Genomic DNA, 26,883 nt, shown 5'->3' on the forward strand with positions numbered 1-26,883 from the left:
TGAAGCTACTATCTAAAAATGAGAATATTCTTATTTTTCCAGAGAAAAATAGTCGAGCATGTATGTCTGTTTTCTTCTAAAGAATGATGGTATCAAATCAGTGGTTGTAGACTATTAAAAGAGGGTTTATTAGGGGAAAAAAAAAAATCAAAGATCTATCTCTCTTTTTATGTTCCAAGAGATCTCGCCAAAGGAAATTGCCGGATTCCAGCATTTTGCCCCATAAAATAGCAATCTCAATTCGAACAGGCCGCAGCGTTATCCAGCAAATATTGTGTAAACTCTTGGAAAAGTTACTTATGCAGCCTCCCAATCTCAGCGGCCATCGTGGATCTGGTATACTATTAATTAAATATAACATTTTTTCCAACTGAAAGTAAGGAGTAACATTAAAATGTAAAACGAACAGAAATAATTCTGTATATGGGGATTGCTGCCCATTCCTCAGCCTTTGCTCTTTACGTTAAAGCCTTGAAGTTCTTTTAAAGTACTTATCATTTAAATTCTACGGCTCTTATGTTTGTGCAGTAATTCTTAAAGAATTATGACACAAATTCAGATATTAGCGTAAAGAGTTAGGGATGAGGAAGAGGCAGCCCCCTCATGTGCGGAATTATTTCTGTTCATTTTAAAAACTTTTTTAATCAAATTTCTCACCGTTTTCAAATCATAGCGGGGAATCCACTTCCCTCTCCCCGTGTAAGATTTCGTCGAAAAATTCCCCATAGAAACTTTTCTCCCCACACAAAATCTTCCTGTTGACCAATTGCAGTTTCTTTATTTTGAGGGCTCATGTTTCGACAATTAATTTTAATAAACTTGGTCACAATAATAATAGAGTTCTCCAATTAAGGCCTCAAAAAAGGGAACATTTCATTGCTTAATCGTGTATTGGGGTTTGAATAACTTAGCATCAATTTTAAGGCTGTTAATACGTTCAATTCTTTCCGGCTATAACCCAGACTCGACAAAAGTTAATAAAGTGGGAATTTGGATTCAAAGTTCTTTTAATTCTATACTTCCTATTTTGCCGCCATAAGCAGTGTAATAAGCAGTGTAACAAATTTAACCCACACATCAGGTGATAAGAATATCAATGAGGACATAATCTCGCGTTCACTTACGATGCTTCTTTTTTGATGAGTAACAGGGCCCACTTTCACGAGAATGAGAGCTTGAAGAAAGTCAAATATTAACGTGAACCTGTGCCTTTACGCTGGATTTGATCAATAAAAGTGTGTTTCTGCTTGCATCAACCTCTCATCTATCTCTCGTTAAAAATTGGCAATGAATAGTAATTCTGGTAAAAAGTCCTTGTTCATATTATTACTAAAGAATTTCGGTTGGATGAAAAGGAGTATTATTGTTTGTATGGATTGATGGAAATTCTGTGAGACCTTTGATCTTCTACATAATTGAAGCCATAACAACCTCTACAATAGGATTTCTTATCGGTAAATACATTATATACATTTGTTAGAATACATTAAAGGACTTCATATGAATAGAAAAGAAAATGACACCATTTAAGATTGCTGAAAACTAAGTTCCCAGCAGCATTTGCCATCCCAAAGAAATTTCCTGGTGGGGCTGATGATAACCTGCTTTGCATTTTCCACCCCTTTGCTGGTAAATATGTGAATGTAACATTTTAGCTAAAAAGAAAAACAATTTAATTAATTCCTACTCCCTACCTCTTTCAACATTTATCTTAAGCCTCATAAAGAGTAAGCAGTTTGTCCATTAAAATTTACTTTTTAGGAATCTACCATACCCCAACCTAAACAAGGACTGACACTCCCTCATTATAGCTGATACGCAATTACAGATCACCGAAGTTAGCCTATTTTCATTACAAATAAAGCGAATCAACTTGGTTGGATCCAGTGCTGCCACCGTGTGACATTACATTTTTTGCAACTAGGAAGCCTAAAATATAGTTATTGATGCTTTTAAATCAATTAGCTTCTGAGAATTCTAAATTGATTGCAAAATTCGTCCTTTTCGGGGTAAAGTTGTAGTTTGGTGCCCTAAAATAGCAAGAAAACAAGACTTTTCCTTGAACCAATCTGTATGGTCACTTCAAAAAGAGCTTTAAATTGAAGTTTGAATGAGCTCCCAATTGTCTTGGACCTTCGGTTTGATACAATCACCCTGGAAAAAAAAACAAGTAAACATGCATTGACGATTTTTCTTCTAAAAAAAAAAAAAAAAAAAGCGAAATTCCACATTTTGAAAATTAGAGCTTGAAACCTCTGTGGTAAGGTTATCTGATATGATATATCTATTAAAGGTATTTTCAATAAGATCGCTTGCTTTTTGGGGGATGTTTATCCTTTTTTTCAAAAATCAGGCAAATTTTTTTAGATTTTTGGTTTTGGGTGGGTAACAATAAACTCAAAGAATTTTATATATTTAGGGGTAGCATAAAAAGCCAATACTGACGATGTAGCAATTGTCATGATAATTCCATTTTTAGTTTTGGTGAATATTCGTCCAAGTCACTTTTTACTTCCAGTTTTTTTATTACAAACTATTTGATAAGATTCTCTTGTAACGAAATTTTTTTTCAACTATTCATTTTATTTAGTTGAATAGGACACTAAAAAGAAAGAGGGTTAATCTGGCAACTGGATAGTAAGTTTAAATTTTGTTTTTCTTTCACTATTCTATTTTTTATGTCTGAATATATAAGGGGTTTAAGTTCGAGGGAGGGAGAATTGTTCTGTTATGAAAGATGGTACAGTTTACATGTCCGTTATAAAATCAAAGCGTTTTATCTATGCAGGCAGGATGATTTTTGAGTATCCCTACTCCTTCTGTAGCCTAAACTATTCTATGGCATAGGAAATTGCACAAAAACAAGTCTACATATGTTATAATCTACGTAAGCAATAAATCTTTCTGTAATTTTGGTTTGAATCTTATTTTGTTTCAATACTAAATGCTGAATAATTAAATAAATTATTGATTAAATAAATTGATCCCTTTCCCAAGAATACTTGGCGCTTAATATTTACTGTATTTTGTTTCATTTTACATGCAATTTAATTGCTCTTTTTATTTGAGAGTTTTTTTTCTAAATGTATTTAAAAATAAACTTATTCCTATGAAAAAAAAAAATCCTGAAATATATTCCCTATCACTCAACCACCACTGACGTTTTGGGGGTTGCCCCCCCCCCCCGAAAAATTTTCTGCCGGCGCCCTTGCTCTTGACAGCTCAGAGATAGAAAAGCCTGAATACTTGAGCAAATATGTCCTTCAATATCCAAAATTGTTCAATTAGCAGGCTCAAAATAAGCTTTTGAAATAGTACACAAAGTGGATAAAAACTTTTGGATTTCAGATTATTTCCTGTTATCAAAGCAACTAATCGAATTGCTCAATCATTTATTCAAACATAGCGAAAAATAATGAATAAAATACCTTCATTCATATAAATCAAATTGGAAAACAAAACCTTGCGCAAGTCTCGACTCCAAGGGACTGCGCACAGTCAGTTTAAGGCTTATATGTATCTTGCTTTTGGTCATGTCTCTTGTGCCTCTGAGCCTCCGTCAAGTCTTTGTCCATGCCTTCTTTGCACATTCAAATGACCTAGTGTTCAGTCCCTTGCTTAAATCACCGCAGTTATTATAGAAAAGAAGTATTTTAGATACACTTGACATGATGAAGCATTCCTTTCCCGACATGTTGTGATTCAACTTCTTTTCCGCCTATGGTTGGACATCCAGAGGGGCAGTTGCATCGTCTTTTTACCAAAAATGCTTCGTGGGTTTCTGTAATGGACTTGCAGATTTGCTCAGATGCACAAACAGGAAGCTGAAAAGAGACAACTTAGCGAGGAAAATTTCTAATTTAAGAATAAAAAGTAATATTTAAAACCTTTGCGTAATTCTTTTTCAAATGTAGTGCTGAAAATTATTGTAAAACGCCACACCAGTCTCTTAATAATAATAATAATATATAAAAAAAAAGAAAAGCGTATTAGGGCGAATAAACGTATTAGGGCTAGGCAAAAAAAAAAAAAAAAAAAAAACACGGCACATTATTCTTAGCTGTAAGATTGATATCGAAATTCTGAATAAAACACTCATCCCAGAAAAAAGGGCTGTGTAGCGTGGAAATTGAAATTTTTACATTGCTTGAGAATGGATGTCTTAATTCTCAAATCTTTTACCTTTATTATTCTGAAATTAGTTATCGTTTAAGAGAAGGTATGGAAAATTAGAGAGGGGGTTTTCAGACATGCTGAATTTGCTGGTATGTTTGAAGTTTTCTCTTTGATTTTTCTCTTTTATTTCTTTTATTTTTTTTTGTATGTTTTGAGTTTTCTGCCTTTATGTCGAAGTTTTCACTTTTCTTGTCATAACACTCGTGCTTTCTTATACAAATCACTTTTCATGGACAAATCCAATCTTGACTGCAATTACTTGTCTCGGGCTAGAGCGATATTAAGAATATATTCCCACCTCCTTTTTTCCATGACCCCGCTTATATTTACTTTGTTATAAGCATATATTTTTTGTTTGCACAGGAGTCATCAAGGAAGATCCAGTCTATAATATTGGGGTCCAAAGTCTAAAGATTATAAAGGCCTTCTGAACTCCACAACCACCTTAAAGTTTGAAATATGCTGGATTTTCACAATTTCTATGTGTTTAATGGTGATGTACAGACCATTTCTATAGTTGCACCCCTGTATGTAAAGGACTCCTCTCTACTCTTACCATTGTATTGGGACCCTGGTAAGAACCTATGTATGTGTTTGAATCCTAATTTTGTAATTTCAAAGTATCAATCTGAATCGCCATTACGCACACTACTAGTGTTAACGACTCATCGCAGCGCCAAGCTACTTGGGGCCAACACAGTTGCACACACTGCCTTGTCAGCTCAATTTGTTCAAATGTTCACACGCAAAATATCATATCCTTTAAGTCCTTTCTTGTAGCCTCTGCCCCTCGTATTTGAGGGCGTCCTGCTTATCCCTTGGCTCAAAATAGAATGCCAAAGAGCATCATTTGGCAACCCATTATCCGTAAAACCAGAGATTTTTAATCATTCCGCCGTTATAGCCCTTGAAAGTTGACTTTGAACTGTTTGGTAGATAGTCATTCCAATGAGTAAACAAGACTGTTCTTAGACAATTCCTCTGAAAAAAAAAGTCGCATATCCTCTTATGTAATAAGTACAATAATGAATAATAAATTAACGAGTTAGTTCTTATAATAATTCTAATTTTAGCACTAGTTTTCCGGATTGTGTAATAGTTATTTTCCCTTGGTTACGACTTGACGTTGGGTATTAATCCCTGTTATAATATGTCTTAGTTTTGTATTCAAATTCTCTGGGATTTGAAGGGTAAATTGAAATTAACGATAATATATATATATATATATATATATATATATATATATATATATATATATATATATATATATATATATATATATATATATATATATATATATATATATATATATATATATAATATAAATATATATATATATATATATATATATATATATATATATATATATATATATATATATATATATATATATATATATATATATATTATATATATACTAAAAAAAACAAAAAAAAAAAAAAACAATACTATAACTTTTTTGGGTTTATGTCTATAAACAGAGTAAAATTTATCTGTAAATGGTTTCACATCTGTATGTCAGTACCATTCTTAAGCCGACTTACTCTTCTGTTAATAGCTATTAGTTAATAGCAATAAACTTTAGCTTGTTGCTTTTCTTTTGCTAAATGCTTAAATTTGTTTTTGTTTTGTATTAATGCTCGTAACCGGTAGTCAATTATATTGTTATTATTGCAATAATAAATCAAATACAAAGCAAGCATCGTATTTATCGTGAAATTAAACCTTAATTTAACATCAAAGAAATTAAACCCTAATGTTTAGTTTGAAAAGCTTCCAAAATTGCCGAGGGATCGCGGACTTTCAGAAACCATGCACACCAGGTGACAGTAGAATGGCCCCTATTGATCCCACGAGAACCACGTGGTTTATGGTTTTCTCAGTGAGAATGAAAAAACAGATGAAATTCTCACTTGAAAAACCATGAATTTTTCAAATTCTCACTTGAAAAACCATTAATTATCAATTTCACCCTTGAAAAACCATTAATTGTGTAAAGGGTATGACTGTTGTTAGGTTTTTTCAAGATATCAATTTAAAATTCATGTATTTACAAGTGAGAATTTGAAAAATTCTTGGTTTTCCAAGTGAGAATTTGAAAAACAGGAACTTTCTCACTTGGAAAACCATAAACCACGTGGTCCTGTCACGAGTTTCTCACTTGGAAAACCATAAACCACGTGGTGCTGTCACGAGTCAGAACACCTGTGCTGTCGACCTCAATTCACATATCGTGAATCAATAATTCCCCTTAGAAACAACAAATTAATTTCCCTTTCTTGACAGATCAATCAATCAATGACATCATCTATCAGACTTTAATTTTCCCTTTCTTGACAGATCAATCAATCAATGACATCATCTGTCAGACTTTAAAAATTTTCGCCTAGAAACATTTCTCCAGGAATAGATCCAAAATCATTAATGTCTTTGCCTCGGGAACAGTTCTACTGGTCGAACTCCAAAGGATATTAATAACCCAAGGCCATGGAAACAATTAGGCAAGAAACATCTTAGCGATGAATTGTTTTAGCGCGCGAAAAGGTTTCCATATAATTTGAAATGCATTGACGCAGAGATGCCAATAACAAAGGAACACGCTGAATTTGCGTTTAGGGATTATTTGGGCGAAACCGTTTTAGACAGGTTATGGAACTATTTCGGTGAAACAAATAGAGACATTTTAAAAGAAGATTTTTGAAGAGATTTTGGAGGAGGTTTTGAGTGTGGTCGTTATAATACACAAGTTTCATTTGAACAGTGTTGTGAGGTCCTCTAACCCAACCCCAAAGGGTTCCAATCCTCCTACCCCAACCCCGAAGGAAGCCCCCGGTCCTCAAAGCCCCCCCAAACTCCCAAAGGTTCCGATCCCCCTACCACAACCCCGAAGGAAGCCACCGGTCCTCAAAGGTTCTCTGGGCTTCCAAAGGACCCCCCCCGGACCCCCAAAGACCCTCACCCAGTCCCCAAAGGTCCCCAGGCACCCAAAGGGCCCCACACCCTAAAAAGGCCATACCCGAGCCCCAAAGGCCCTCCCCGGTCCCCAAAGGTCCACCAGACCCCCCAAGGCCCTCCCCCGTCCCCCAAGGTCCACCCGCCCCCCCAAATCCCTCCCCCCGTCCCCCAAGGGCCACCAGAACCCCAAAAGCCCTCCACCGGTCCCCAACGGCCCTCCCCGGGCTCCCCGGGCTCCCCAAGGGCCCCCAGTGCACTAACCCTACCCCGAAGGAAGCCTCCGGGCCGCAAAGGTCCCCCACGGCACCCCAAGGGCCCCCATTGCTCAACCCCGACCCCGGAGGACGCCACCGGTCCTCAAAGGTCCCCCCAGGCTCCCACAGGCCCGCACCCGGTCCCCAACGGTCCACCGGGCACCCAAAGGGACCCCCGCCCCCCAACGGCCCCACCGGGCCCCAAAGGGCCCAATCCGTGCTCAAGGACCCCCCGGACCCCCAAAGGTCCTCCACCAGTCCCCAAAGGCCCTCTCCCGGACCCAACGGTCCACCAGGCACCTAAAGGGCCCCAGCCCATAACAAGGTCAGACCCGCGCCCCCACCGGTCCGCCCCCAGGCCCCCCATCCCCTCTCCCGGTCCCAAAGGTCCACAAGTCACCCACAGGCCATCCCCCCCTCACACGAGCCTCCCCGCCCACCCCCCCAGGCCATCCCCTGGACCCCCCGCGCCCCCCGACCCCACCCACGCCCTACCCCGGGCCCCCATGGCTCTCCCCGGGCGCCCAGGGCTCCCAACGGGCCCCCAGTGCTCTACCCCTACCCCGAAGGAGGCCTCCGGTCCTCAACGGTCCCCCAGGCTCCCAAAGGACCCACTGGACCCCCACAGGCCCTCACCTGGTCCCCACAGGTCCACCGGGCTCCCAAAGGGACCACCGGACCCCAACGGGTCCCCCGGACCCCAAAGGGCCTCCCCAGGTCCGCAAGGGTCGCCCAGACCCCCAACGGACCCACCGGGCCCCAAAGGGCCCACTCGGGGCCCTAGGTCTCCCCGGACCCCCAAAGGCCCTCACCCGGTCCTCAAAGGTCCACCGGGCTCCTAAAGGACCAGTCGGTCCTCAAGGACCCTCTCAGACGTGCAAAGACCCTCTCCCGACCCCCAAAGGCTCACCCCGGTCCACAAAGGTCCCCACCGGCTCCCATATGACCCCACCCCCCCACCAGGGCCCCTGGCTCCCCCAACGCCCTCCCCCGCCCCCACCCAAGAACCCCCACACCATTTTTAAAACTTTTTATGGCTTTATTATATCCTTTTAGAACAAGTTCCTTTCATAATGTCCCTCCTAAACCCATTTTCCAACTTGAAGTACTTATCTTTTTCACCCACTTTCTCAATGAAAAAGAAATTAGTTTTTAATCAATTCTAATTTTCCAAATAATATAAAAATTTTCCACTTTAGTTCAGATCTGTCTCGAAGAGATGAAAAATTTAAAATACTGTTCCAAATTTTTCGCAGAAGATAAAAAAGTTCAAGTTTTCTTCTGAATTTTACCAAAGAACGTGCTCCAATTCTAATTTCTCCAGAGAAAACAAAAATCTACCACTTCAGTTCTTTATTTCACAAAGAAATAAAGAAATTTAAAGTTCAATTCTAAATTTTTCGGTGGAAGATAGAAAAAGCAATACCATACTTGTGAATATTTTCCCGGAATATAAAAAGTTCTAGTTCAATTTAAATTGTCCTCAATGAAGTCAAGGAAAGTTCAAGTTCTCTTCTGAATTTTACCAAAGAACACGCTTCAATTCTAATTTATTCAGATAAAACAAAAATCTTCCACTTCAGTTATTTATTTCTCAAAGAAATAAAGAAATTTAAAGTACAATTCTAAATTTTTCGGTGGAAGATAGAAAAAGCAATACCCTACATGTGAATATTTTCCCTGAAAATATAAAGTTCTAGTTAAATTTAAATTTTCCTCAATGAAGTCAAGGAAAGTTCAAGTTCTCTTCTGAATTTTACTAAAGAACAAAATTCAAGTCTAATTTCACAAGAGAAAATAAAAATCTTACACTTCAGTTCTTTATTTCACAAAGACATAAAGAAATTTAAAGTTCAATTCTAAATTTTTCGGTGGAAGATAGAAAAAGTAATACCATACTTGTGAATATTTTCCCGGAAGATAAAAAGTTCTAGTTCAATTTACAGTTTCCTCAATGAAGTCAAGGAAAGTTCAAGTTCTCTTCTGAATTTTACCAAAGAACACGCTTCAATTCTAATTTATTCAGAGAAAACAAAAATCTTCCACTTCAGTTATTTATTTCGCAAAGACATAAAGAAATTTAAAGTACAATTCTAAATTTTTCGGTGGAAGATAGAAAAAGAAATACCATACATGTGAATATTTTCCTGGAAGATAAAAAGTTCTAGTTCAATTTACAATTTCCTCAACGAAGTGAAGAAAGGTTCAAGTTTTCTTCTGAATTTTACTAAAGAACAAAATTCAATTCTAAATTCACCAGAGAAAATAAAAATCTTCCACTTCAGTTCTTTATTTCACAAAGACATAAAGAAATTTAAAGTACAATTCTAAATTTTTCGGTGGAAGATAGAAAAAGTAATACCATACCTGTGAATATTTCCCCGGAAGATAAAAAGTTCTAGTTCAATTTACAGTTTCCTCAATGAAGTCAATGACAGTTCAAGTTCTCTTCTGAATTTTACCAAAGAACATGCTTCAATTCTAATTTTTTCAGAGAAAAAAAAAATCTTCCACTTCAGTTCTTTATTTCACAAAGACATAAAGAAATTTAAAGTACAATTCTAAATTTTTCGGTGGAAGATAGAAAAAGAAATACCATACTAGTGAATATTTTCCCGTAAAATAAAAAGTTCTAGTTCAATTTATAATTTCCTCAACGAAGTGAAGAAATGTTCAAGTTCTCTTCTGAATTTTACCAAAGAACAAAATTCAATTCTAATGTCAAAAGAGACAATAAAAATCTTACAATTCAGTTCTCTATTTCACAAAGACATAAAGAAATTTAAAGTACAATTCTAAATTTTTCGGTGGAAGATAGAAAAAGTAAGAACATACTTGTGATTATTTTCACGGAAGATAATAAGTTCTAGTTCAATTTACAATTTCCTCACTGAAGTCAATTAAAGTTCAAGTTCTCTTCTGAATTTTACCAAAGAACACTATTCAATTCTAATTTCACCAGAGAAAATAAAAATCTTCCACTTCAGTTCTCTATTTCACAAAGACATAAAGAAATTTAAAGTTCAATTCTAAATTTTTCGGTGGAAGATAGAAAAAGTAATACCATACCTGTGAATATTTTCAAGGAAGATAAAAAGTTCTAGTTCAATTTGCAATTTCCTCAACGAAGTGAAGAAATGTTCAAGTTCTCTTCTTAATTTTACTAAAGAACAAAATTCAATTCTAATTTCACCAGAGACAATAAAAATCTTCCACTTCACTTCTTTATTTCTCAAAGACATAAAGAAATTCAAAGTTCATTTCTAAATTTTTAGGTGGAAGATAGAAAAAGTAATACCATACCTGTGAATATTTTCCCTGAAGATAAAAAGTTCTAGTTCAATTTACAGTTTCCTCAAAGAAGTGAAGAAAAGTTCAAGTTCTCTTCTGAATTTTACAAAATAATAAAATTCAATTCTAATTTCACCAGAGAAAAAAAAAATCTTCCACTTCAGTTATTTATTTCACAAAGACATAAAGAAATTTAAAGTTCAATTCTAAATTTTTAGTAGGACGATAGAAAAAGAAATACCATACTTGTGAATATTTTCCCGGAAGATAAAAAGTTCTAGTTCAATTTACAATTTCCTCAATGAAGTCAAGGAAAGTTCAAGTTCTCTTCTGAATTTTACCAAAGAACAAAATTCAATTCTAATTTCACCAGAGAAAACAAAAATCTTCCACTTCAGTTCTTTATTTCACAAAGACATAAAGAAATTTAAAGTTCAATTCTAAATTTTTCGGTGGAAGATAGAAAAAGCAATACCATACGTGTGAATATTTTCCCAGGACTATAAAAAGTTCTAGTTCAATTTACAATTTCCTCACTGAATTCAAGGAAAGTTCAAGTTCTCTTCTGAATTTTACAAAAGAACAAAATTCAATTCTAATTTCACCAGAGAAAATAAAAATCTTCCACTTCAGTTCTCTATTTCACAAAGACATAAAGAAATTTAAAGTACAATTATAAATTTTTCGGTGTAAGATAGAAAAAGTAATACCAGACCAGTGAATATTTTCCCGGAAGATAAAAAGTTCTAGTTCATTTTACTATTTCCTCAACGAAGTCAAGTAAGGTTCAAGGTCTAGTCTTAATTTTACCAAAGAACAAGAGTCAATTCTAAATTCACCAGAGAAAAAAAAAATCTTCCACTTCAGTTCTCTATTTCACAAAGACATAATGAAATTTAAAGTACAATTCTAAATATTTCGTTGTTCGATAGACAAAATAATACAATACGTGTGATTATTTTCACGGAAGATAAAAAGTTCTAGTTCAATTTAAAATTTTCTCAACGAAGTCAAGGAAAGTTCAAGTTCTCTTCTGAATTTTACTAAATAACAAAATTCAATTCTAATTTCACCAGAGAAAATAAAAATCTTCCACTTCAGTTCTCTATTTCACAAAGACATAAATAAATTTAAAGTTAAATTCTAAATTTTTCGGTGGAAGATAGAAAAAGTAAGACCATCCTTGTGAATATTTTCCCGGAAGATAAAAAGTTCTAGTTCAATTTACAGTTTCCTCAATGTAGTCATGGAAAGTTCAAGTTCTCTTATTAATTTTACTAAAGAAAAAAATTCAATTCTAATTTCACCAGAGAAAATAAAAATCTTAAACTTCAGTTATATATTTCACAAATACATAAATAAATTTAATGTACAATTCTAATTTTTAGGTGGACGATAGAAAAAGCAATACCATACGTGTGAATATTTTCCCGGAAAATAAAAAGTTCTAGTTCAATTTACAATTTCTCAACGAAGTGAAGAAAGGTTCAAGTTCTCTTCTGAATTTTACTAAAGAACAAAATTCAATTCTAATTTCACCAGAGAAAATAAAAATCTTCCACTTCAGTTCTCTATTTCACAAAGACATAAATAAATTTAAAGTTCAATTCTAAATTTTTCGGTGGAAGATAGAAAAAGTAATACCATACCTGTGATTATTTTCACGGAAGATAAAAAGTTCTAGTTCAATTTAAAATTTTCTCAACGAAGTCAAGGAAAGTTCAAGTTCTCTTCTGAATTTTACTAAAGAACAAAATTCAATTCTAATTTCACCATAGAAAATAAAAATCTTCAAATTCATTTATCTATTTAAAAAAGAACAAAAGAAATTTTATGTTCAATTATTAATTTTTCGGTGTAAGATAGAAAAATTAATTCCATACCTGTGAATATTTTCCCGGAAGATAAAATGTTCTAGTTCAATTTAAAATTTTCTCAACGAAGTCAATGAAAGTTCAAGTTCTCTTCTGAATTTTCGCAATTTAAAATATTAAATTATAATTTTTCAATAGAAAATAAAAATATTAAACTACAGTAAATTATTTCGAAAAGACATAAAGAAATTCAAAGTTCAATTCTAAAATTTTCGATGGAAGATAGAAAAAGTAATACCATAATTGTGAATATTTTCACGGAAGATAAAAAGTTCTAGTTCATTTTAAACTTTTCTCAACGAAGTCAAGGAAAGTTCAAGTTCTCTTCTGAAATTTACCAAAGAACACGCTTAAAGTCTAATTTTTTCAGAGAAAACAAAAATCCTACACTTCAGTTCTTTATTTCACAAAGACATAAAGAAATTTAAAGTTCAATTCTAATTTTTCGGTAGGTTATTGAAAATTAATGCCATACTTGTGATTATTTTTCAGGAAGATAAAAGTTCTACTTCAATTTTAAATTTCCCCGGAAGATAAAAAGTTCTAGTTCAACTTGCTATTATCTTTGTGAAAACACACAAACTCAGAAAAAATGCTCAATGTTCCTTTAGTACCTATGCAATTAGACTAAAAATGAAGATATTTATTCAGAGTTTCAACTCGCTATGGCTAAGTTTGCTAAAAACAAGCTATTTTCTTGAGAAAACACACAAAATCAGAAAAAAATGTTCAATGTTCCTTAATAACATACGCAATTAGGCTTAAATGAAGATATTTATGCAGAGTTTCAACTCGATATGGCTAAGTTTGCTAAAAACAAGCTATTTTCTTGCGAAAACACACGAAATCAGAAAAAATATTGTTAGGTTATGTTAAGTTAGATTAGGTTAGGTTAGCCTACGTACGCGCGCAGATAGGTGAAGTTAGGTTAGATTAAGTTAGGTTAGATTAAGTTAGGTTAGGCTAGGTTAGCCTACGTACGCGCGCGTACGTAGGCTAACCTAGCCTAACCTAACTTAATCTAACCTAACTTAACCTAACCTAACTTAACCTATCTGCGCGCGTACGTAGGCTAACCTAACCTAATCTAACTTAACCTAACCTAACAATATTTTGTCTGATTTCGTGTGTTTTCGCAAGAAAATAGCTTGTTTTTAGCAAACTTAGCCATATCGAGTTGAAACTCTGCATAAATATATTCATTTAATCCTAATTGCGCAGGTGCTTAAGGAACATTGAACATTTTTTTCTGATTTTGTGTGTTTTCGCAAGAAAATAGCTTGTTTTTAGCAAACTTAGCCATATCGAGTTGAAACTATGCATAAATATCTTCATTTTTAGTCTAATTGCATAGGTACTAAAGGAACATTGAGCATTTTTTCTGAGTTTGTGTGTTTTCACAAAGATAATGGCAAGTTGAACTAGAACTTTTTATCTTCCGGGGAAATTTAAAATTGAAGTAGAACTTTTTATCTTTCGTAAAAATAATCACAAGTCTTGCATTAATTTTAAATAACACACCGAAAAATTAGAATTGAACTTTAAATTTCTTTATGTCTTTGTGAAATAAAGAACTGAAGTGTAAGATTTTTGTTTTCTCTGAAAAAATTAGAATTGAAGCGTGTTCTTTGGTAAAGTTCAGAAGAGAACTTGAACTTTCCTTGACTTCGTTGAGAAAATTTTAAATTGAACTAGAACTTTATATCTACCGTGAAAATATTCACAAGTATGGTATTACTTTTTCTATCTTCCATCGAAAAATTTAGACTTGAACTTTGAATTTCTTTATGTATTTGCGAAATAAGGAACTGAAGTGGAAGATTTTTATTTTCTCTGTAGAAATGAGAATTGAAGTGTGTTCATTGAGAAAATTCAGAAGAGAACTTGAACTTTCCTTGACTTCGTTGAGAAAATTTTAAATTGAACTAGAACTTTTTATATTCCGTGAAAATATTCACAAGTATGGTATTACTTTTTCTATCTTCCACAGAAAAATTTAGAATTGAACTTTAAATTTCTTTATGTCTTTGTGAAATAGAGAACTGAAGTGGAAGATTTTTATTTTCTCTGTTTAAATTAGAATTGAATTTTGTTATTTATTAATATTCAGAAGAGAACTTGAACTTTCCTTGACTTAGTTGAGAAAATTTTAAATTGAACTAGAACTTTTTATCTTCCGTGAAAATATTCACAGGTATGGTATTACTTTTTCTATCTTCCACAGAAAAATTTATAATTTAAATTAAAATTTATTTATTTATTTTTTAAATAGAGAAATGTAGTGGAAGATTTTTATTTTCTCTGGTGAAATTAGAATTGAATTTTGTTCTTTAGTAAAATTCAGAAGAGAACTTGAACCTTTCTTCACTTCGTTGAGTAAATTGTAAATTGAACTAGAACTTTTTATGTTCCGGGAAAATATTCACATGTATGTTATTGATTTTTCTATCTTCCACCGAACAATTATACTTGTAAATTAAATTTATTTATGTCTTTGTTAAATATATAACTGAAGTTGAAGATTTTTATTTTCTATTGTTAAATTAGAATTTAATTTTGTTATTTTTTAAAATTCAGAAGAGAACTTGAACTTTCCTTGACTTAATTGAGGAAACTGTAAATTGAACTAGAACTTTTTATCTTCCGGGAAAATATTCACAAGCATGGTATTGCTTTTTCTATCTTCCACCTAAAAATTTAGATTTGAACTTTATATTTCTTTATGACTTTGTGAAATAGAGAACTGAAGTGGAAGATTTTTATTTTCTCTTGTGAAATTAGAATTGAATTTTTTTCTTTAGTAAAATTCAGAAGAGAACTTGAACTTTCCTTGACTTCTTTGAGAAAATTTTAAATTGAACTAGAACTTTTTATCTTCCGTGAAAATAATCACAGGTATGGTATTACTTTTTCTATCTTACACCGAAAAATTTAGAATTGTACTTTAAATTTCTTTATGTCTTTGTGAAATAGAGAACTGAAGTGGAAGATTTTTATTTTCTCTGGTGAAATTAGAATTGAATTTTATTCTTTGTTAAAATTCAGAAGAGAACTTGAACATTTCTTCACTTCTTTGAGTAAATTGTAAATTGAACTAGAACTTTTTATTTTCCGTGAAAATATTCACTGGTATTGTATTACTTCTTCTATCTTCAACAGAAAAATTTAGAATTGTAATTTAAATTTCTTTATGTCTTTGTGAAATAGAGAAATGAAGTGGAAGATTTTTGTTTTCTCTGGTGACATTAGAATTGACTTTTGTTCGTTGGTAAAATTCAGAAGAGAACTTTAACTTTCCTTGACTTCATTGAGGAAATTGTAAATTGAACTAGAACATTTTATTTTCCGGGAAAATATTCAGAAGTCTGGTATTGCTTTTTCTATCTTCCACCGAAAAATTTAGAATTGAACTTTAAATTTCTTTATGTCTTTGTGAAATATAGAACTGAAGTGGAAGATTTTTGTTTTCTCTGGTGAAATTAGAATTGAATTTGTTCTTTTGTAAAATTCAGAAGAGAACTTGAACTTTACTGGACTTCATTGAGGAAATTGTAAATTGAACTAGAACTTTTTATTTTCAGGGAAAATATTCACAAGTATGGTATTCCTTTTTCTATCTTCCTCCTAGAAATTTTGAATTGAACTTTATATTTCTTTATGTCTTTGTGAAATAAAGAACTGAAGTGGAAGATTTTTGTTTTCTCTGGTGAAATTAGAATAGAATTTTATTATTTGGTAAAATTCAGAAGAGAACTTGAACATTTCTTCACTTCGTTGAGTAAACTGTAAATTTAACTAGAACTTTTTATCTTCAGGGAAAATATTCACAGGTATTGTATTACTTTTTCTATCTTCCACAGACAAATTTAGAATTGAACTTTGAATTTCTTTATGTCTTTGTGAAATAAAGAACTGAAGTGGAAGATTTTTATTTTCTCTGGTGAAATTAGAATTGAATTTTGTTCTTTAGTAAAATTCAGAAGAGAACTTGAACCTTTCTTCACTTCGTTGAGGAAATTGCAAATTGAAATAGAACTTTTTATCTTCCGTGAAAATATTCACAGTTATGGTATTACTTTTTCTATCTTCCACCGAAAAATTTAGAATTGTACTTTAAATTTATTTATTTATTTGTGAAATATAGAACTGAAGTGGAAGATTTTTATTTTCTCTGGTGAAATTAGAATTGAAGCGTGTTCTTTGTTAAAATTCAGAAGAGAACTTGAACATTTCTTCACTTCGGTGAGGAAACTATAAATTGAACTAGAACTTTTTATCTTCCGTGAAAATATTCACAGGTCTGGTATTGCTTTTTCTATCTTTCACCGAAAAATTTAGAATTGTACTTTAAATTTCTTTATGTCTTTGTGAGATAGAGAACTGAAGTGGAAGATTTTTATTTTCTCTGGTGAAATTAGAATTGAATTTTTTTCTTTGGTAAAATTCAGAAGAGAACTTGAACCTTTCTTCACTTCGTTGAGGAAATTATAAATTGAACTAGAACTTTTTATTTTCCGGGAAAATATTCACAAGTATGTTATTGCTTTTTCTATCTTCCACCGAAAAATTTAGAATTGTACTTTAAATTTCTTTATGTCTTTGTGAAATAGAGAACTGAAGTGGAAGATTTTTGTTTTCTCTGAAAAAATTAGAATTGAAGCATGTTCTTTTTTAAAATTCAGAAGAGAACTTGAACTTTCCTTGACTTCGTTGAGGTAACTGTAAATTGAACTAGAACTTTTTATCTTCCGGGGAAATATTCACATGTATGCTATTTCTTTTTATATCGTCCACCGAAAAATTTAGAATTTAACATTAAATTTCTTTATGTCTTTGTGAAATAAAGAACTGAAGTGGAAGATTTTTATTTTCTCTGGTGAACTTAGAATTGAATTTTGTTCTTTGGTAAAATTCAGAAGAAAACTTGAACCTTTCTTCACTTCGTTGAGGACATTGTAAATTGAACTAGAACTTTTTTATTTTCCGGGAAAATATTCACAGGTATTGTATTGCTTTTTCTATCTTCCACCGAAAAATTTAGAATTGTACTTTAAATTTCTTTATGTCTTTGAGAAATAAATAACTGAAGTGGAAGATTTTTATTTTCTCTGAAAAAATTAGAATTGAAGCGTGTTCTTTGGTAAAATTCAGAAGAGAACTTGAACTTTCCTTGACTTCATTGAGGAAACTGTAAATTGAACTAGAACTTTTTATCTTCCGGGAAAATATTCAAAAGTATGGTATTGCTTTTTCTATCTTCCACCGAAAATTTTAGAATTGAACTTTAAAGGTCTTTATGTAAGGGTTAAAGAGATATATTAATTTTAATAATTGTATTGAATCGGGATATCTTTTAATTTAATAGTTTTCTTTAGTAAAATTCAGAAGAGAAAAATAAAGATCAGTGAATTCGGGTGGGACCATGTATATTGACATTGATCTTTATATTTTAAGGGGCATTATTATCATGGCTGGTCTTTCTTTTTCTATCTTTCACCGAAAAATTTAGAATTGAACTTTAAATTTCTTTATGTCTTTGAGAAATAAAGAACTGAAGTGGTAGATTTTTGTTTTCTCTGAAAAAATTAGAATTGAAGCGAGTTCTTTGGTAAATTTCAGAAGAGAACTTGAACTTTCATTGACTTCATTGAGGAAACTGTAAATTGAACTAGAACTTTTTATATTCCGGGAAAATATTCACAAGTATGGTATTGCTTTTTCTATCTTCCACCGAAAAATTTAGAATTGAACTTTAAATTTCTTTATTTCTTTGTGAAATAAAGAACTGAAGTGGTAGATTTTTGTTTTCTCTGGAGAAATTAGAATTGGAGCACGTTCTTTGGTAAAATTCAGAAGAAAACTTGAACTTTTTTATCTTCTGCGAAAAATTTGGAACAGTATTTTAAATTTTTCATCTCTTCGAGACAGATCTGAACTAAAGTGGAAAATTTTTATATTATTTGGAAAATTAGAATTGATTAAAAACTAATTTCTTTTTCATTGAGAAAGTGGGTGAAAAAGATAAGTACTTCAAGTTGGAAATTGGGTTTAGGAGGTACATTATGAAAGGAACTTGTTCTAAAAGTATATAATAAAGCAATAAAAAGTTTTAAAATTGGCGAGGGGGTTCTTGGGAGGGGGCGGGGGAGGGGGTTGGGGGATCCAGGGGCCCTGGAGGGGGGGTGGGGTCATCGGGGAGCCTGCGGGGCCCTGGGGGGACCGGGGTGAGCCTTGGGGGGTCGGGGGAGGGTCTTTGCACGTCTGAGAGGGTCCTTGAGGACCGACTGGTACTTTAGGAGCCCGGTGGACCTTTGCGGACCGGGTGAGGGCCTGTGGGGGTCCGGGGAGCCCTTGAGCACCGATTGGGCCCTTTGGGGCCCGGTGGGTCAGTTGGGGGTCTGAGCGACCCTAGTGGACCGGGGGTGGAGCTTTGGGGTCCGGCGGTACCTTTGGGGTCCGGGGGTCCCGTTGGGAGCCCGGTGGACCGTTGGGGCCCAGGTGCGGGTCTTTGGGGGTCCTGTGGGTCCTTTGGGAGCCGGGGGGACCATTGGGGACCGGAGGCCTCCTTGGGGGTTGGGGTAGAGCAATCGGGGCCCTGTGGGAGCCCTGGGAGACCGGGGAGGGCCTTTGGGGACCGGTGGAGGGCGTTTGGGGATCTGGTGGACCTTTGGGGACCGGGGAGGGCCTGTGGGGGGCTCGGGTATGGTCTTTTGTGGGGGGGGGGCCCTGGGGGGGCGTGGTGGACCTTGGGGTCCGGGAGTGGTCCGTGGGTGTCGGGTGGTGGTCCTTGGGGGGCTCGGGTTTGGCCTTTTTAGGGTCTGGGGCCCTTTAGGAGCCCGGTGGACCTTTGGGACCGGGAGAGGGCCTTTGGGGACTGATGGAGGACCTTTGGGGGTCCGGGGGGTCCTTGAGCACGGATTGGGCCCTTTGGGGCCCGGGGGGTCCGTTGGGGGTCGGGGGTCCCTGTGGGCGCCCGGGGGTCCTTTGGGGCCCGGGTGAGGGCCTTTGGGCGCCTGGGGGCCCTTTGAGGACCGGTGGCGTCCGGGGGGGGCGGGGTAGCGCACTCGGGGCCCGGTGGGAGCCCTGGGGGCCCGGTGCGGACCGGTGGCGTCCTTGGGGGTAGGGGTAGAGCCCTCGGGGCCCTTGGGGCGCCCTGGGAGCCGGGGGTGGCCCTGGGGGGCCGGGGGGAGGGGTTTGGGGTTTGGGGGGGCCGTTGGGGGCCGGGGGGTGGGATGGTGGGGTTGTGGGGGACCTTGGGGGACCGGGGTGGGGTTTTGGGGTTCTGGTGGCCCTTGGGGGACGGGGGTGGACTTTTGGGGCTCGGGTATGGCCATTTTAGGGTCTGGAGCCCTTTGGGTGCCTGGGCACCTTTGGGGACTGGGTGAGGGTCTTTGGGTGTCCGGGGGGGGTCCTTTGGAAGCCCAGAGAACCTTTGAGGACCGGTGGCTTCCTTCGGGGTTGTGGTAGGGGGATCGGAACCTTTGGGAGTTTGGGGGGCTTTGAGGACCGGGGGCTTCCTTCGGGGTTGGGGTAGGAGGATTGGAACCCTTTGGGGTTGGGTTAGAGGACCTCACAACACTGTTCAAATGAAACTTGTGTATTATAACGACCACACTCAAAACCTCCTCCAAAATCTCTTCAAAAATCTTCTTTTAAAATGTCTCTATCTGTTTCACCGAAATAGTTCCATAACCTGTCTAAAACGGTTTCGCCCAAATAATCCCTAAACGCAAATTCAGCGTGTTCCTTTGTTATTGGCATCTCTGCGTCAATGCATTTCAAATTATATGGAAACCTTTTCGCGCGCTAAAACAATTCATCGCTAAGATGTTTCTTGCCTAATTGTTTCCATGGCCTGGGGTTATTAATATCCTTTGGAGTTCGACCAGTAGAACTGTTCCCGAGGCAAAGACATTAATGATTTTGGATCTATTCCTGGAGAAATGTTTCTAGGCGAAAATTTTTAAAGTCTGACAGATGATGTCATTGATTGATTGATCTGTCAAGAAAGGGAAATTTAAAGTCTGATAGATGATGTCATTGATTGATTGATCTGTCAAGAAAGGGAAATTAATTTGTTGTTTCTAGGGGGAATTATTGATTCACGATATGTGAATTGAGGTCGACAGCACAGGTGTTCTGACTCGTGACAGCACCACGTGGTTTATGGTTTTCCAAGTGAGAAACTCGTGACAGGACCACGTGGTTTATGGTTTTACAAGTGAGAAAGTTCCTGTTTTTCAAATTCTCACTTGGAAAACCATGAATTTTTAAAATTATAACTTGAAAATCCATGAATTTTAAAATTATCACTTGTAAAAACATAAAACCAGACATATTCGTGACAAAATTCAGGGTTTTTCAAGTGAGAATTTGAAAATTCATGGTTTTTCAATTGATAATTTGAAAAATTCATGGTTTTTAAAGTGATAATTTCATCTGTTTTTTCATTCTCACTGAGAAAACCATAAACCACGTGGTTCTCGTGGGATCAATAGGGGCCATTCTACTAGTGACGTGTACTAAGCGTAGCAAAAGCTTGTCAAGCTTTGTGGGGACTGGGCCAATTGCGGTGAAATTGTTGTCACGCGTGGCAGAATTGAGCGGCACACGTGGTGCTCCAAAATGCACACCAGTTGGCAGAAAGTGGGTAATCCCTCGAAAATTGAAGAAGGCTTTTCTTAATGCATGGCAAGAAGGAAAATAAAAGTAAAATTCAAGATCTAACAAAAAAGCTGTTGGTGGTTGCATACCGGTAAACATTTATAAAGGAACTCTTCCACTCGCGTTTCAGTATCCACATCCATTACTTTCATATCATGATATTGATAATAGTAGTTTTCGGAGCATCGACAGAGAAGTTTTTCCGTTCTTGTTCTATACGTTTCTGTCTCTTTATCCACAGTTGATATTGAGATATAAGCCATTTGTCGTGCTTTGCATTGTTGTAGTCGAGTAGCTTTTCGACAGAACTGAAAAATTAACAAAGTAGGTAATTTATTCACCATCAATCGTCTAGGTCTAGCATCACATCTGTTGAACAAGCTCCATGCTAGACTATAGTCTAGCTATGCCAACAGGTATGACTGTACATAGTCATGCCTGTTGTACCTGTTGGCAAAAATTTATTTGATTTGGTCAGTCATGAAACATTTGAAAATTGAACAGAGTGGTTGTAATTGACCTAATTCTGTTTCTAGTCACGGCTTTGACTATGATCTTTCTCTTGCATAAATAATTTTGGCCGACAGATGAAGAAAATATAGACTAGCTGACTGTGTCTTCTTTTATTGCTGAGCGTAAAAATAGAAGTCTAATTCCTGAAAATTGAGAGTTATGACCGGATTTTTTTGCCATTTCCCGTCCCGCCACAAGATATACATTCGGAGATGATGTTTTTCCGAATGGAGAGAGAGGGATTATGCTTTATGAAGCATTGTTGTAGAAAATCTAAATTTTAACAAGGAGAGTAAGGTATTGCTCAAGGGGAGGCTCTTCTCATTTTCAGGGTAACTCTGAATATAATATTAAAAGCGTGTGTAAATTAAATATAAAAAAAAACAGTTTTTTGCAAACAAAAATAAAGATCCTACTGAGCAGAGGGTCATAAAACACCTGCACATCTATTTAGTACTAACAAAGCTTTAAGGCTGCCGTTGTGGATAGATGGGCATGCATGTATTGATTATGAAGAGGATCTATATTTGGGGGATGGTTAATAAGGCAAAAGTGAGCGATTCGCCTGCTGCTGTGTGATCCTAATATTGGAAGTTATAGAAAATATCGTAAAATAATGTGATTTCCGTAGAAGAAAAAAAGGCTCTGAAGCCTCTTCCCCCTGTAGAAAAAGACGTAAGTAAATTAATTGAAGAGCATAATTTCAAAGACTATTGTTAGAGCAGCCCCCATATGAACGACCTATCCCCTTGTTAGAGCAGCCCCCATATGAACGACCTATCCCCTCATTAAGATTTAGAAACATATCCCTCCAAAGCACTGGTTGGACATAACAAAAAATAACCTTGTAGACACTGCTCATGCTTGTTTGTAATTTTAGCAATTTGTATGTAATTATATGTAATTTGTAGCATGTAGCCCTGCTATGCTTTTAAACTCAAAAATTTCAACTCCAAACTAATCTGGTTCCATATCTACGTGTGTAATTGGTAAATCACCGTAACACCGTGTAACTTTCATTATACAATATGAGTCAGAAGGTTTCTGAACGTTTCTCACTAGATAGTAGGGATACGTTTTTTTTTTCTTTTTTATGCCTGTCTCACAGGCTCTGCTGCTAGTTAATAAATAAAATTACAAAACCTAATTGAAAGAAAAACAAAGAAAAACACAGTCCCAAAAACAGAAAAATTATCCCTTATTGATATTATGGTCTCGTCTGACACTTTCTCAGTTGTGTCACAAATAATTGTCGTAGCTAAATTTTGAAGTGTCTTTTAAGTAACAAATGCAAAGCAAAGGTAGTTTGCCAAGCAATAACAGGAAAACATTTAAGGATGAATTAGTCAAATATAAAAAAACATCCAGGACTTATGAGAAAACAGCCAGTGCTTATAGGGAAATTTCCGAAATTTAACTAAAAGAACCTTTTTTTTGTTTGACTTTTTTGGTTTTCTGCACATTAAAAAAATTAACCTCATGGCATGTCTTGAAAATATTTGCGATTTGTTAAGTTTTGGCTTTGCACTCAAGACCAGTTTACATAAAAAGATGCTTCGAAGTATCCTCTTTAGTATTCATGACAATGAAAATTCGAAACAGAAAAATTTATCTTTTAGGACAGTTTAAGCCCTGCGACCTCCCTACATTCCGTTCTTAAACTTACTGTGTGAACTTTTTTTCCTTTTTCCTTTTGTTTTTTTTTGTCCACTTTGAACTCGAAGAGCATTGCTTAAATAATATATATTGCGTTAGACATTCTAATCCTTATAGTGTCCTTGACGAGGCCAGAAGAGTGTGGTTTATTACGAGCTTGTGTGACCAAATAAAACTGCGACAGCTGATCATTATTAAGATTATTTTGTATAATGTTTAATGCACAGTTTAATGCAGAAAGGTGATCAATTGCTTGTCATGTGACGAAGTGTGATTCTTTACCTGATAATTTCCTAGCGTATACTATGAAAATATTAAGATTGTTAAAGAAAACTATTCGATTGAAAAGTCCATACACCCCCGACCTAACCTCCAAACTTAGCATATTAGGATTATGATCCTCTTCCATTGATCCGGCGAGCGCTTACCGAAATACGTTTTTCTGGTTGGGAAGTTGCTCAGAACTGGACAAATGAAACGTCTGCTTCAAATGCGGTTTTGTCTATCGTCATGAAAACTACCTTGTACCGGACTTATTATGACACATTTCATGGTGCCAGGCCGCTAAAACATATGGCCTGGCGTGCCAGTAATCAACCACTTTCCTAGTTTGTATCCCTAGAGAAGTTTGTGTTCAGCTTTCAAACAGTTCGTGGGAACGAAGTGTAAGCAAGGAGCGACCCGGCTCAGTAGTAACAGAAACTCTAAAAAATGAAATTTTGATACCAATAGATACGTCAAAAGAATCAGACGTTTATGTTGATTTCAAATATATAAGTTTTATCAAGTTTAGTCTTACCTATTTATCTTATTTTCTAAAAAAGGGGGAAACACCCCCTAAAAGTCAAGTAATAATGAAAATCGCACCATCAGATTCAGCGTATCAGAGAATCCCACTTTAGAGGTTTCAAGCTCCTGTCTGCAAAAATATGGAATTTTGTATTTTTTACCAGAAGTTAGATCACGGATGCGTATTTATTTGTATATTTGTTTTTTTCACAGGGGTGATCAAATCGACCCAGTGGTCCTATAACATCGCAAGAGGACTCATTTGAACGGAAATTAAAAGTTCTAGTGCCACTCTTATGTGACCAAAAAAATTGGAGGGCAACTAGGCCCCCTCCCATGCTCATTTTTCCCCCTAAGTCACCCGGTCAAAGTTTTTAGATAGTCATTCTGTTCAGCATAGTCGAAAAGTCTAATAACTATGTCTTTGAGGATGACTTAATACCCCACAGTCCCTGGGGGAAGCGCTGCAAGTTATGAACTTTGCCCATTGCTTACATTTAGTATCGGTTATTGGGAAGTATACAGACGTTTTCAGGGGGGATTATTTCTGGGGGGGGGGGGGTTGAGGTGAGGGGGTTACTTGGGAGGATCTTTCTATGGAGGAATTTTTTACGGGGGAAGGGAATTTTCTAAGAAAGGGGCGCCGGATTTCCCAGCATTATTTAAAAAAGGGTCAGATATTAAATAAAAAAAAGTTTTTCCACTGAAAGTAAGGAGCAATATTAGGCCTAAAACTTAAAACGAATAGAAATTATTACATATATGAGTGGGTTCGCCCCCTAGTCAATATCTCGCTCTTTACGCTAAAGTTTTTTTTAGCACTTTCAAAATAGCTGTCTATTCTAATTGAAGGGCCTTTGGGATTCACGGGTCATTCTCAGAGATTTGGAACAAAATTCGAAGTTTAGCGTAAAGAGGAAGATATTGACTAGGAAAGAACCCCCTCATGTACGTAATAATTTCTGTTCGTTGTAAGTTTTAATGTTGCTCCTCACTTTCAGTTGAAAAAAACATGATTTTTTTTTTATCTTTTTCTTAAAGGAATCAACAGACGTATTTTCAGGGATAACTGCCTTGGGAGCTGTTCTTCAGGTACTCATTGTGGGATGTTTCCTCTTGCTTGTAGTCTGATTGCACCATGCGTCAAAATTTACGCCGTATAAGCTTGGAAAACGACGGTACGAGTAGAGATAGCCTGTCAGATGAAGGATACGCATGTAGAGAACAGTCTTTGACACCACATCAAAGATTGTACAAGTAACCTATCGCTGCTGTAACTTGTCCTTGAAGCCCTATTTTGAATCCTCTGTACTGGTGGCAGTAGATTTCTAGGATACCCTTTAAAAAGCAGGTATGCATAATCGGCAATAGATCTTAAGCGTGATTTGCAAAGAAGGAACAATCTATCTGAATGGTAAAATCTTCTTAGATCGAAGAATCTGATAAATCTTTCCTGATCGGTTTGCGCCCCATGATAGGTACTGCGAGGAAATGTCAAGTCTTGATTGGTCTGACACTATATGAATTACTTGTAAAAAACCCCCAGAAGAAACATGCTTTTAAGGGACAATGCTGAACTGTGCACTAATACAGACATCTTATAAGACACCGATATTGATTTTAAGGCATAGAATCTTTCAAGTATGATCGACATAATTTGTGTTATCCCCCACAACCTTACCTTATACTGATCAGAACCTTGTGTAATGGATCTACCATCGCTTGTATCCCATGTCAAAGGACATTCCTCATCATTGCTGCACTTACAAAGCCGCTGCTGGTTTATGCCTCTAGCGTTGGCCTGTAGGAATGCACAAGCAGAGCGTGAAGTACAAAATGGTAGGTCGTCAAAGGTTTCCTCGACAACAACTTCGTTTATTTCATTTGACTCAAAATTTGAATGACCTGAAGTAAACCTTCCCAAAGTATGGTCAGAAATTGACAGCAAGATGTATAAATAAATACTCATTTTCTTGTATTTCCTCTGCAAGGTATGTATATGTCCTGGCATACTGCTGAAAAAGACAAAGAGGAAATTTTCACATTCTTTTCTTCATTCGAAGTCGAGGAACATTTTCTGATAAGGCACGGAAAGAAAGAAGAAAGAATTTTTGCTTTGAGCATTTTAGTGTTGGGGCTAAAGTTGAAAATTTGACAAAATAACGACCTGAGGGGTGATGATGATCTGAGGTATGCTGTTGACTAAAAAGTTCGGTGATTCTTATATTACATTTAGGCTAAGTTCAGCTTTCCACTAAAAAATTATAGTTGCCCGCTTTATACCTAGCCGAAACATCGGTCATTTTTAATTTGCCATCTGCTTACCAAAATTCTAGCACCGACTTCATCATAGGATTACTATAACCGTATTGACGCATAGGAATTTATAAAATTGCAGGAGCAACAACAGGACAGAAAAAAAATCCTGCATTTACGTATCCTATGCTACTGGCCAAGTACAGCAAGAAGCTGCCTATCAATATCTCAGTTATACAGACCAGATGCAGAAGATGCTATATAAACTTGAGCTTAAATAAGTAAATTGGTTTCCCAAAATTAAGGCCTATAATCATTACTAAATTTGCTAACTTTTTGGCTATTACACGTCTCACCTAATATATACAGGAGCTTAAAAATCTGAATGCGCTAAGCTGTCATAAAAATTTCTGTTCATTTAAAGCTGTATAACAAGGAATCCTGAAAACAAGCCA

At 36.0% G+C, this 26,883-nt stretch overlaps 1 protein-coding gene across 1 annotated transcript in view; it reads right to left on the reverse strand.

The window, feature by feature from the left end:
- Positions 1 to 3,381: 3,381 nt before the first annotated feature.
- The window catches only part of LOC148949363 (U-scoloptoxin(11)-Sm5a-like), a 91,549-nt gene continuing 68,047 nt past the window's right edge, over positions 3,382 to 26,883 (reverse strand). The window contains exons 2-4 of the mRNA XM_089092929.1: positions 25,854 to 26,187; positions 21,304 to 21,522; positions 3,382 to 3,824 (exon numbers count right to left, since the gene is read on the reverse strand). Of these exons, the coding sequence (XP_088949055.1) occupies positions 3,654 to 3,824; positions 21,304 to 21,522; positions 25,854 to 26,183 (720 nt within the window). The 5' untranslated portion in view covers positions 26,184 to 26,187 and the 3' untranslated portion in view covers positions 3,382 to 3,653. The remainder of the gene's footprint in view (positions 3,825 to 21,303; positions 21,523 to 25,853; positions 26,188 to 26,883) is intronic.

This window comes from Artemia sp. Qi Xiang Cuo, chromosome 8 (assembly GCF_049724085.1).
Source record: "Artemia sp. Qi Xiang Cuo chromosome 8, ASM4972408v1, whole genome shotgun sequence".
Lineage (NCBI taxonomy): Eukaryota > Metazoa > Arthropoda > Branchiopoda > Anostraca > Artemiidae > Artemia > Artemia sp. Qi Xiang Cuo.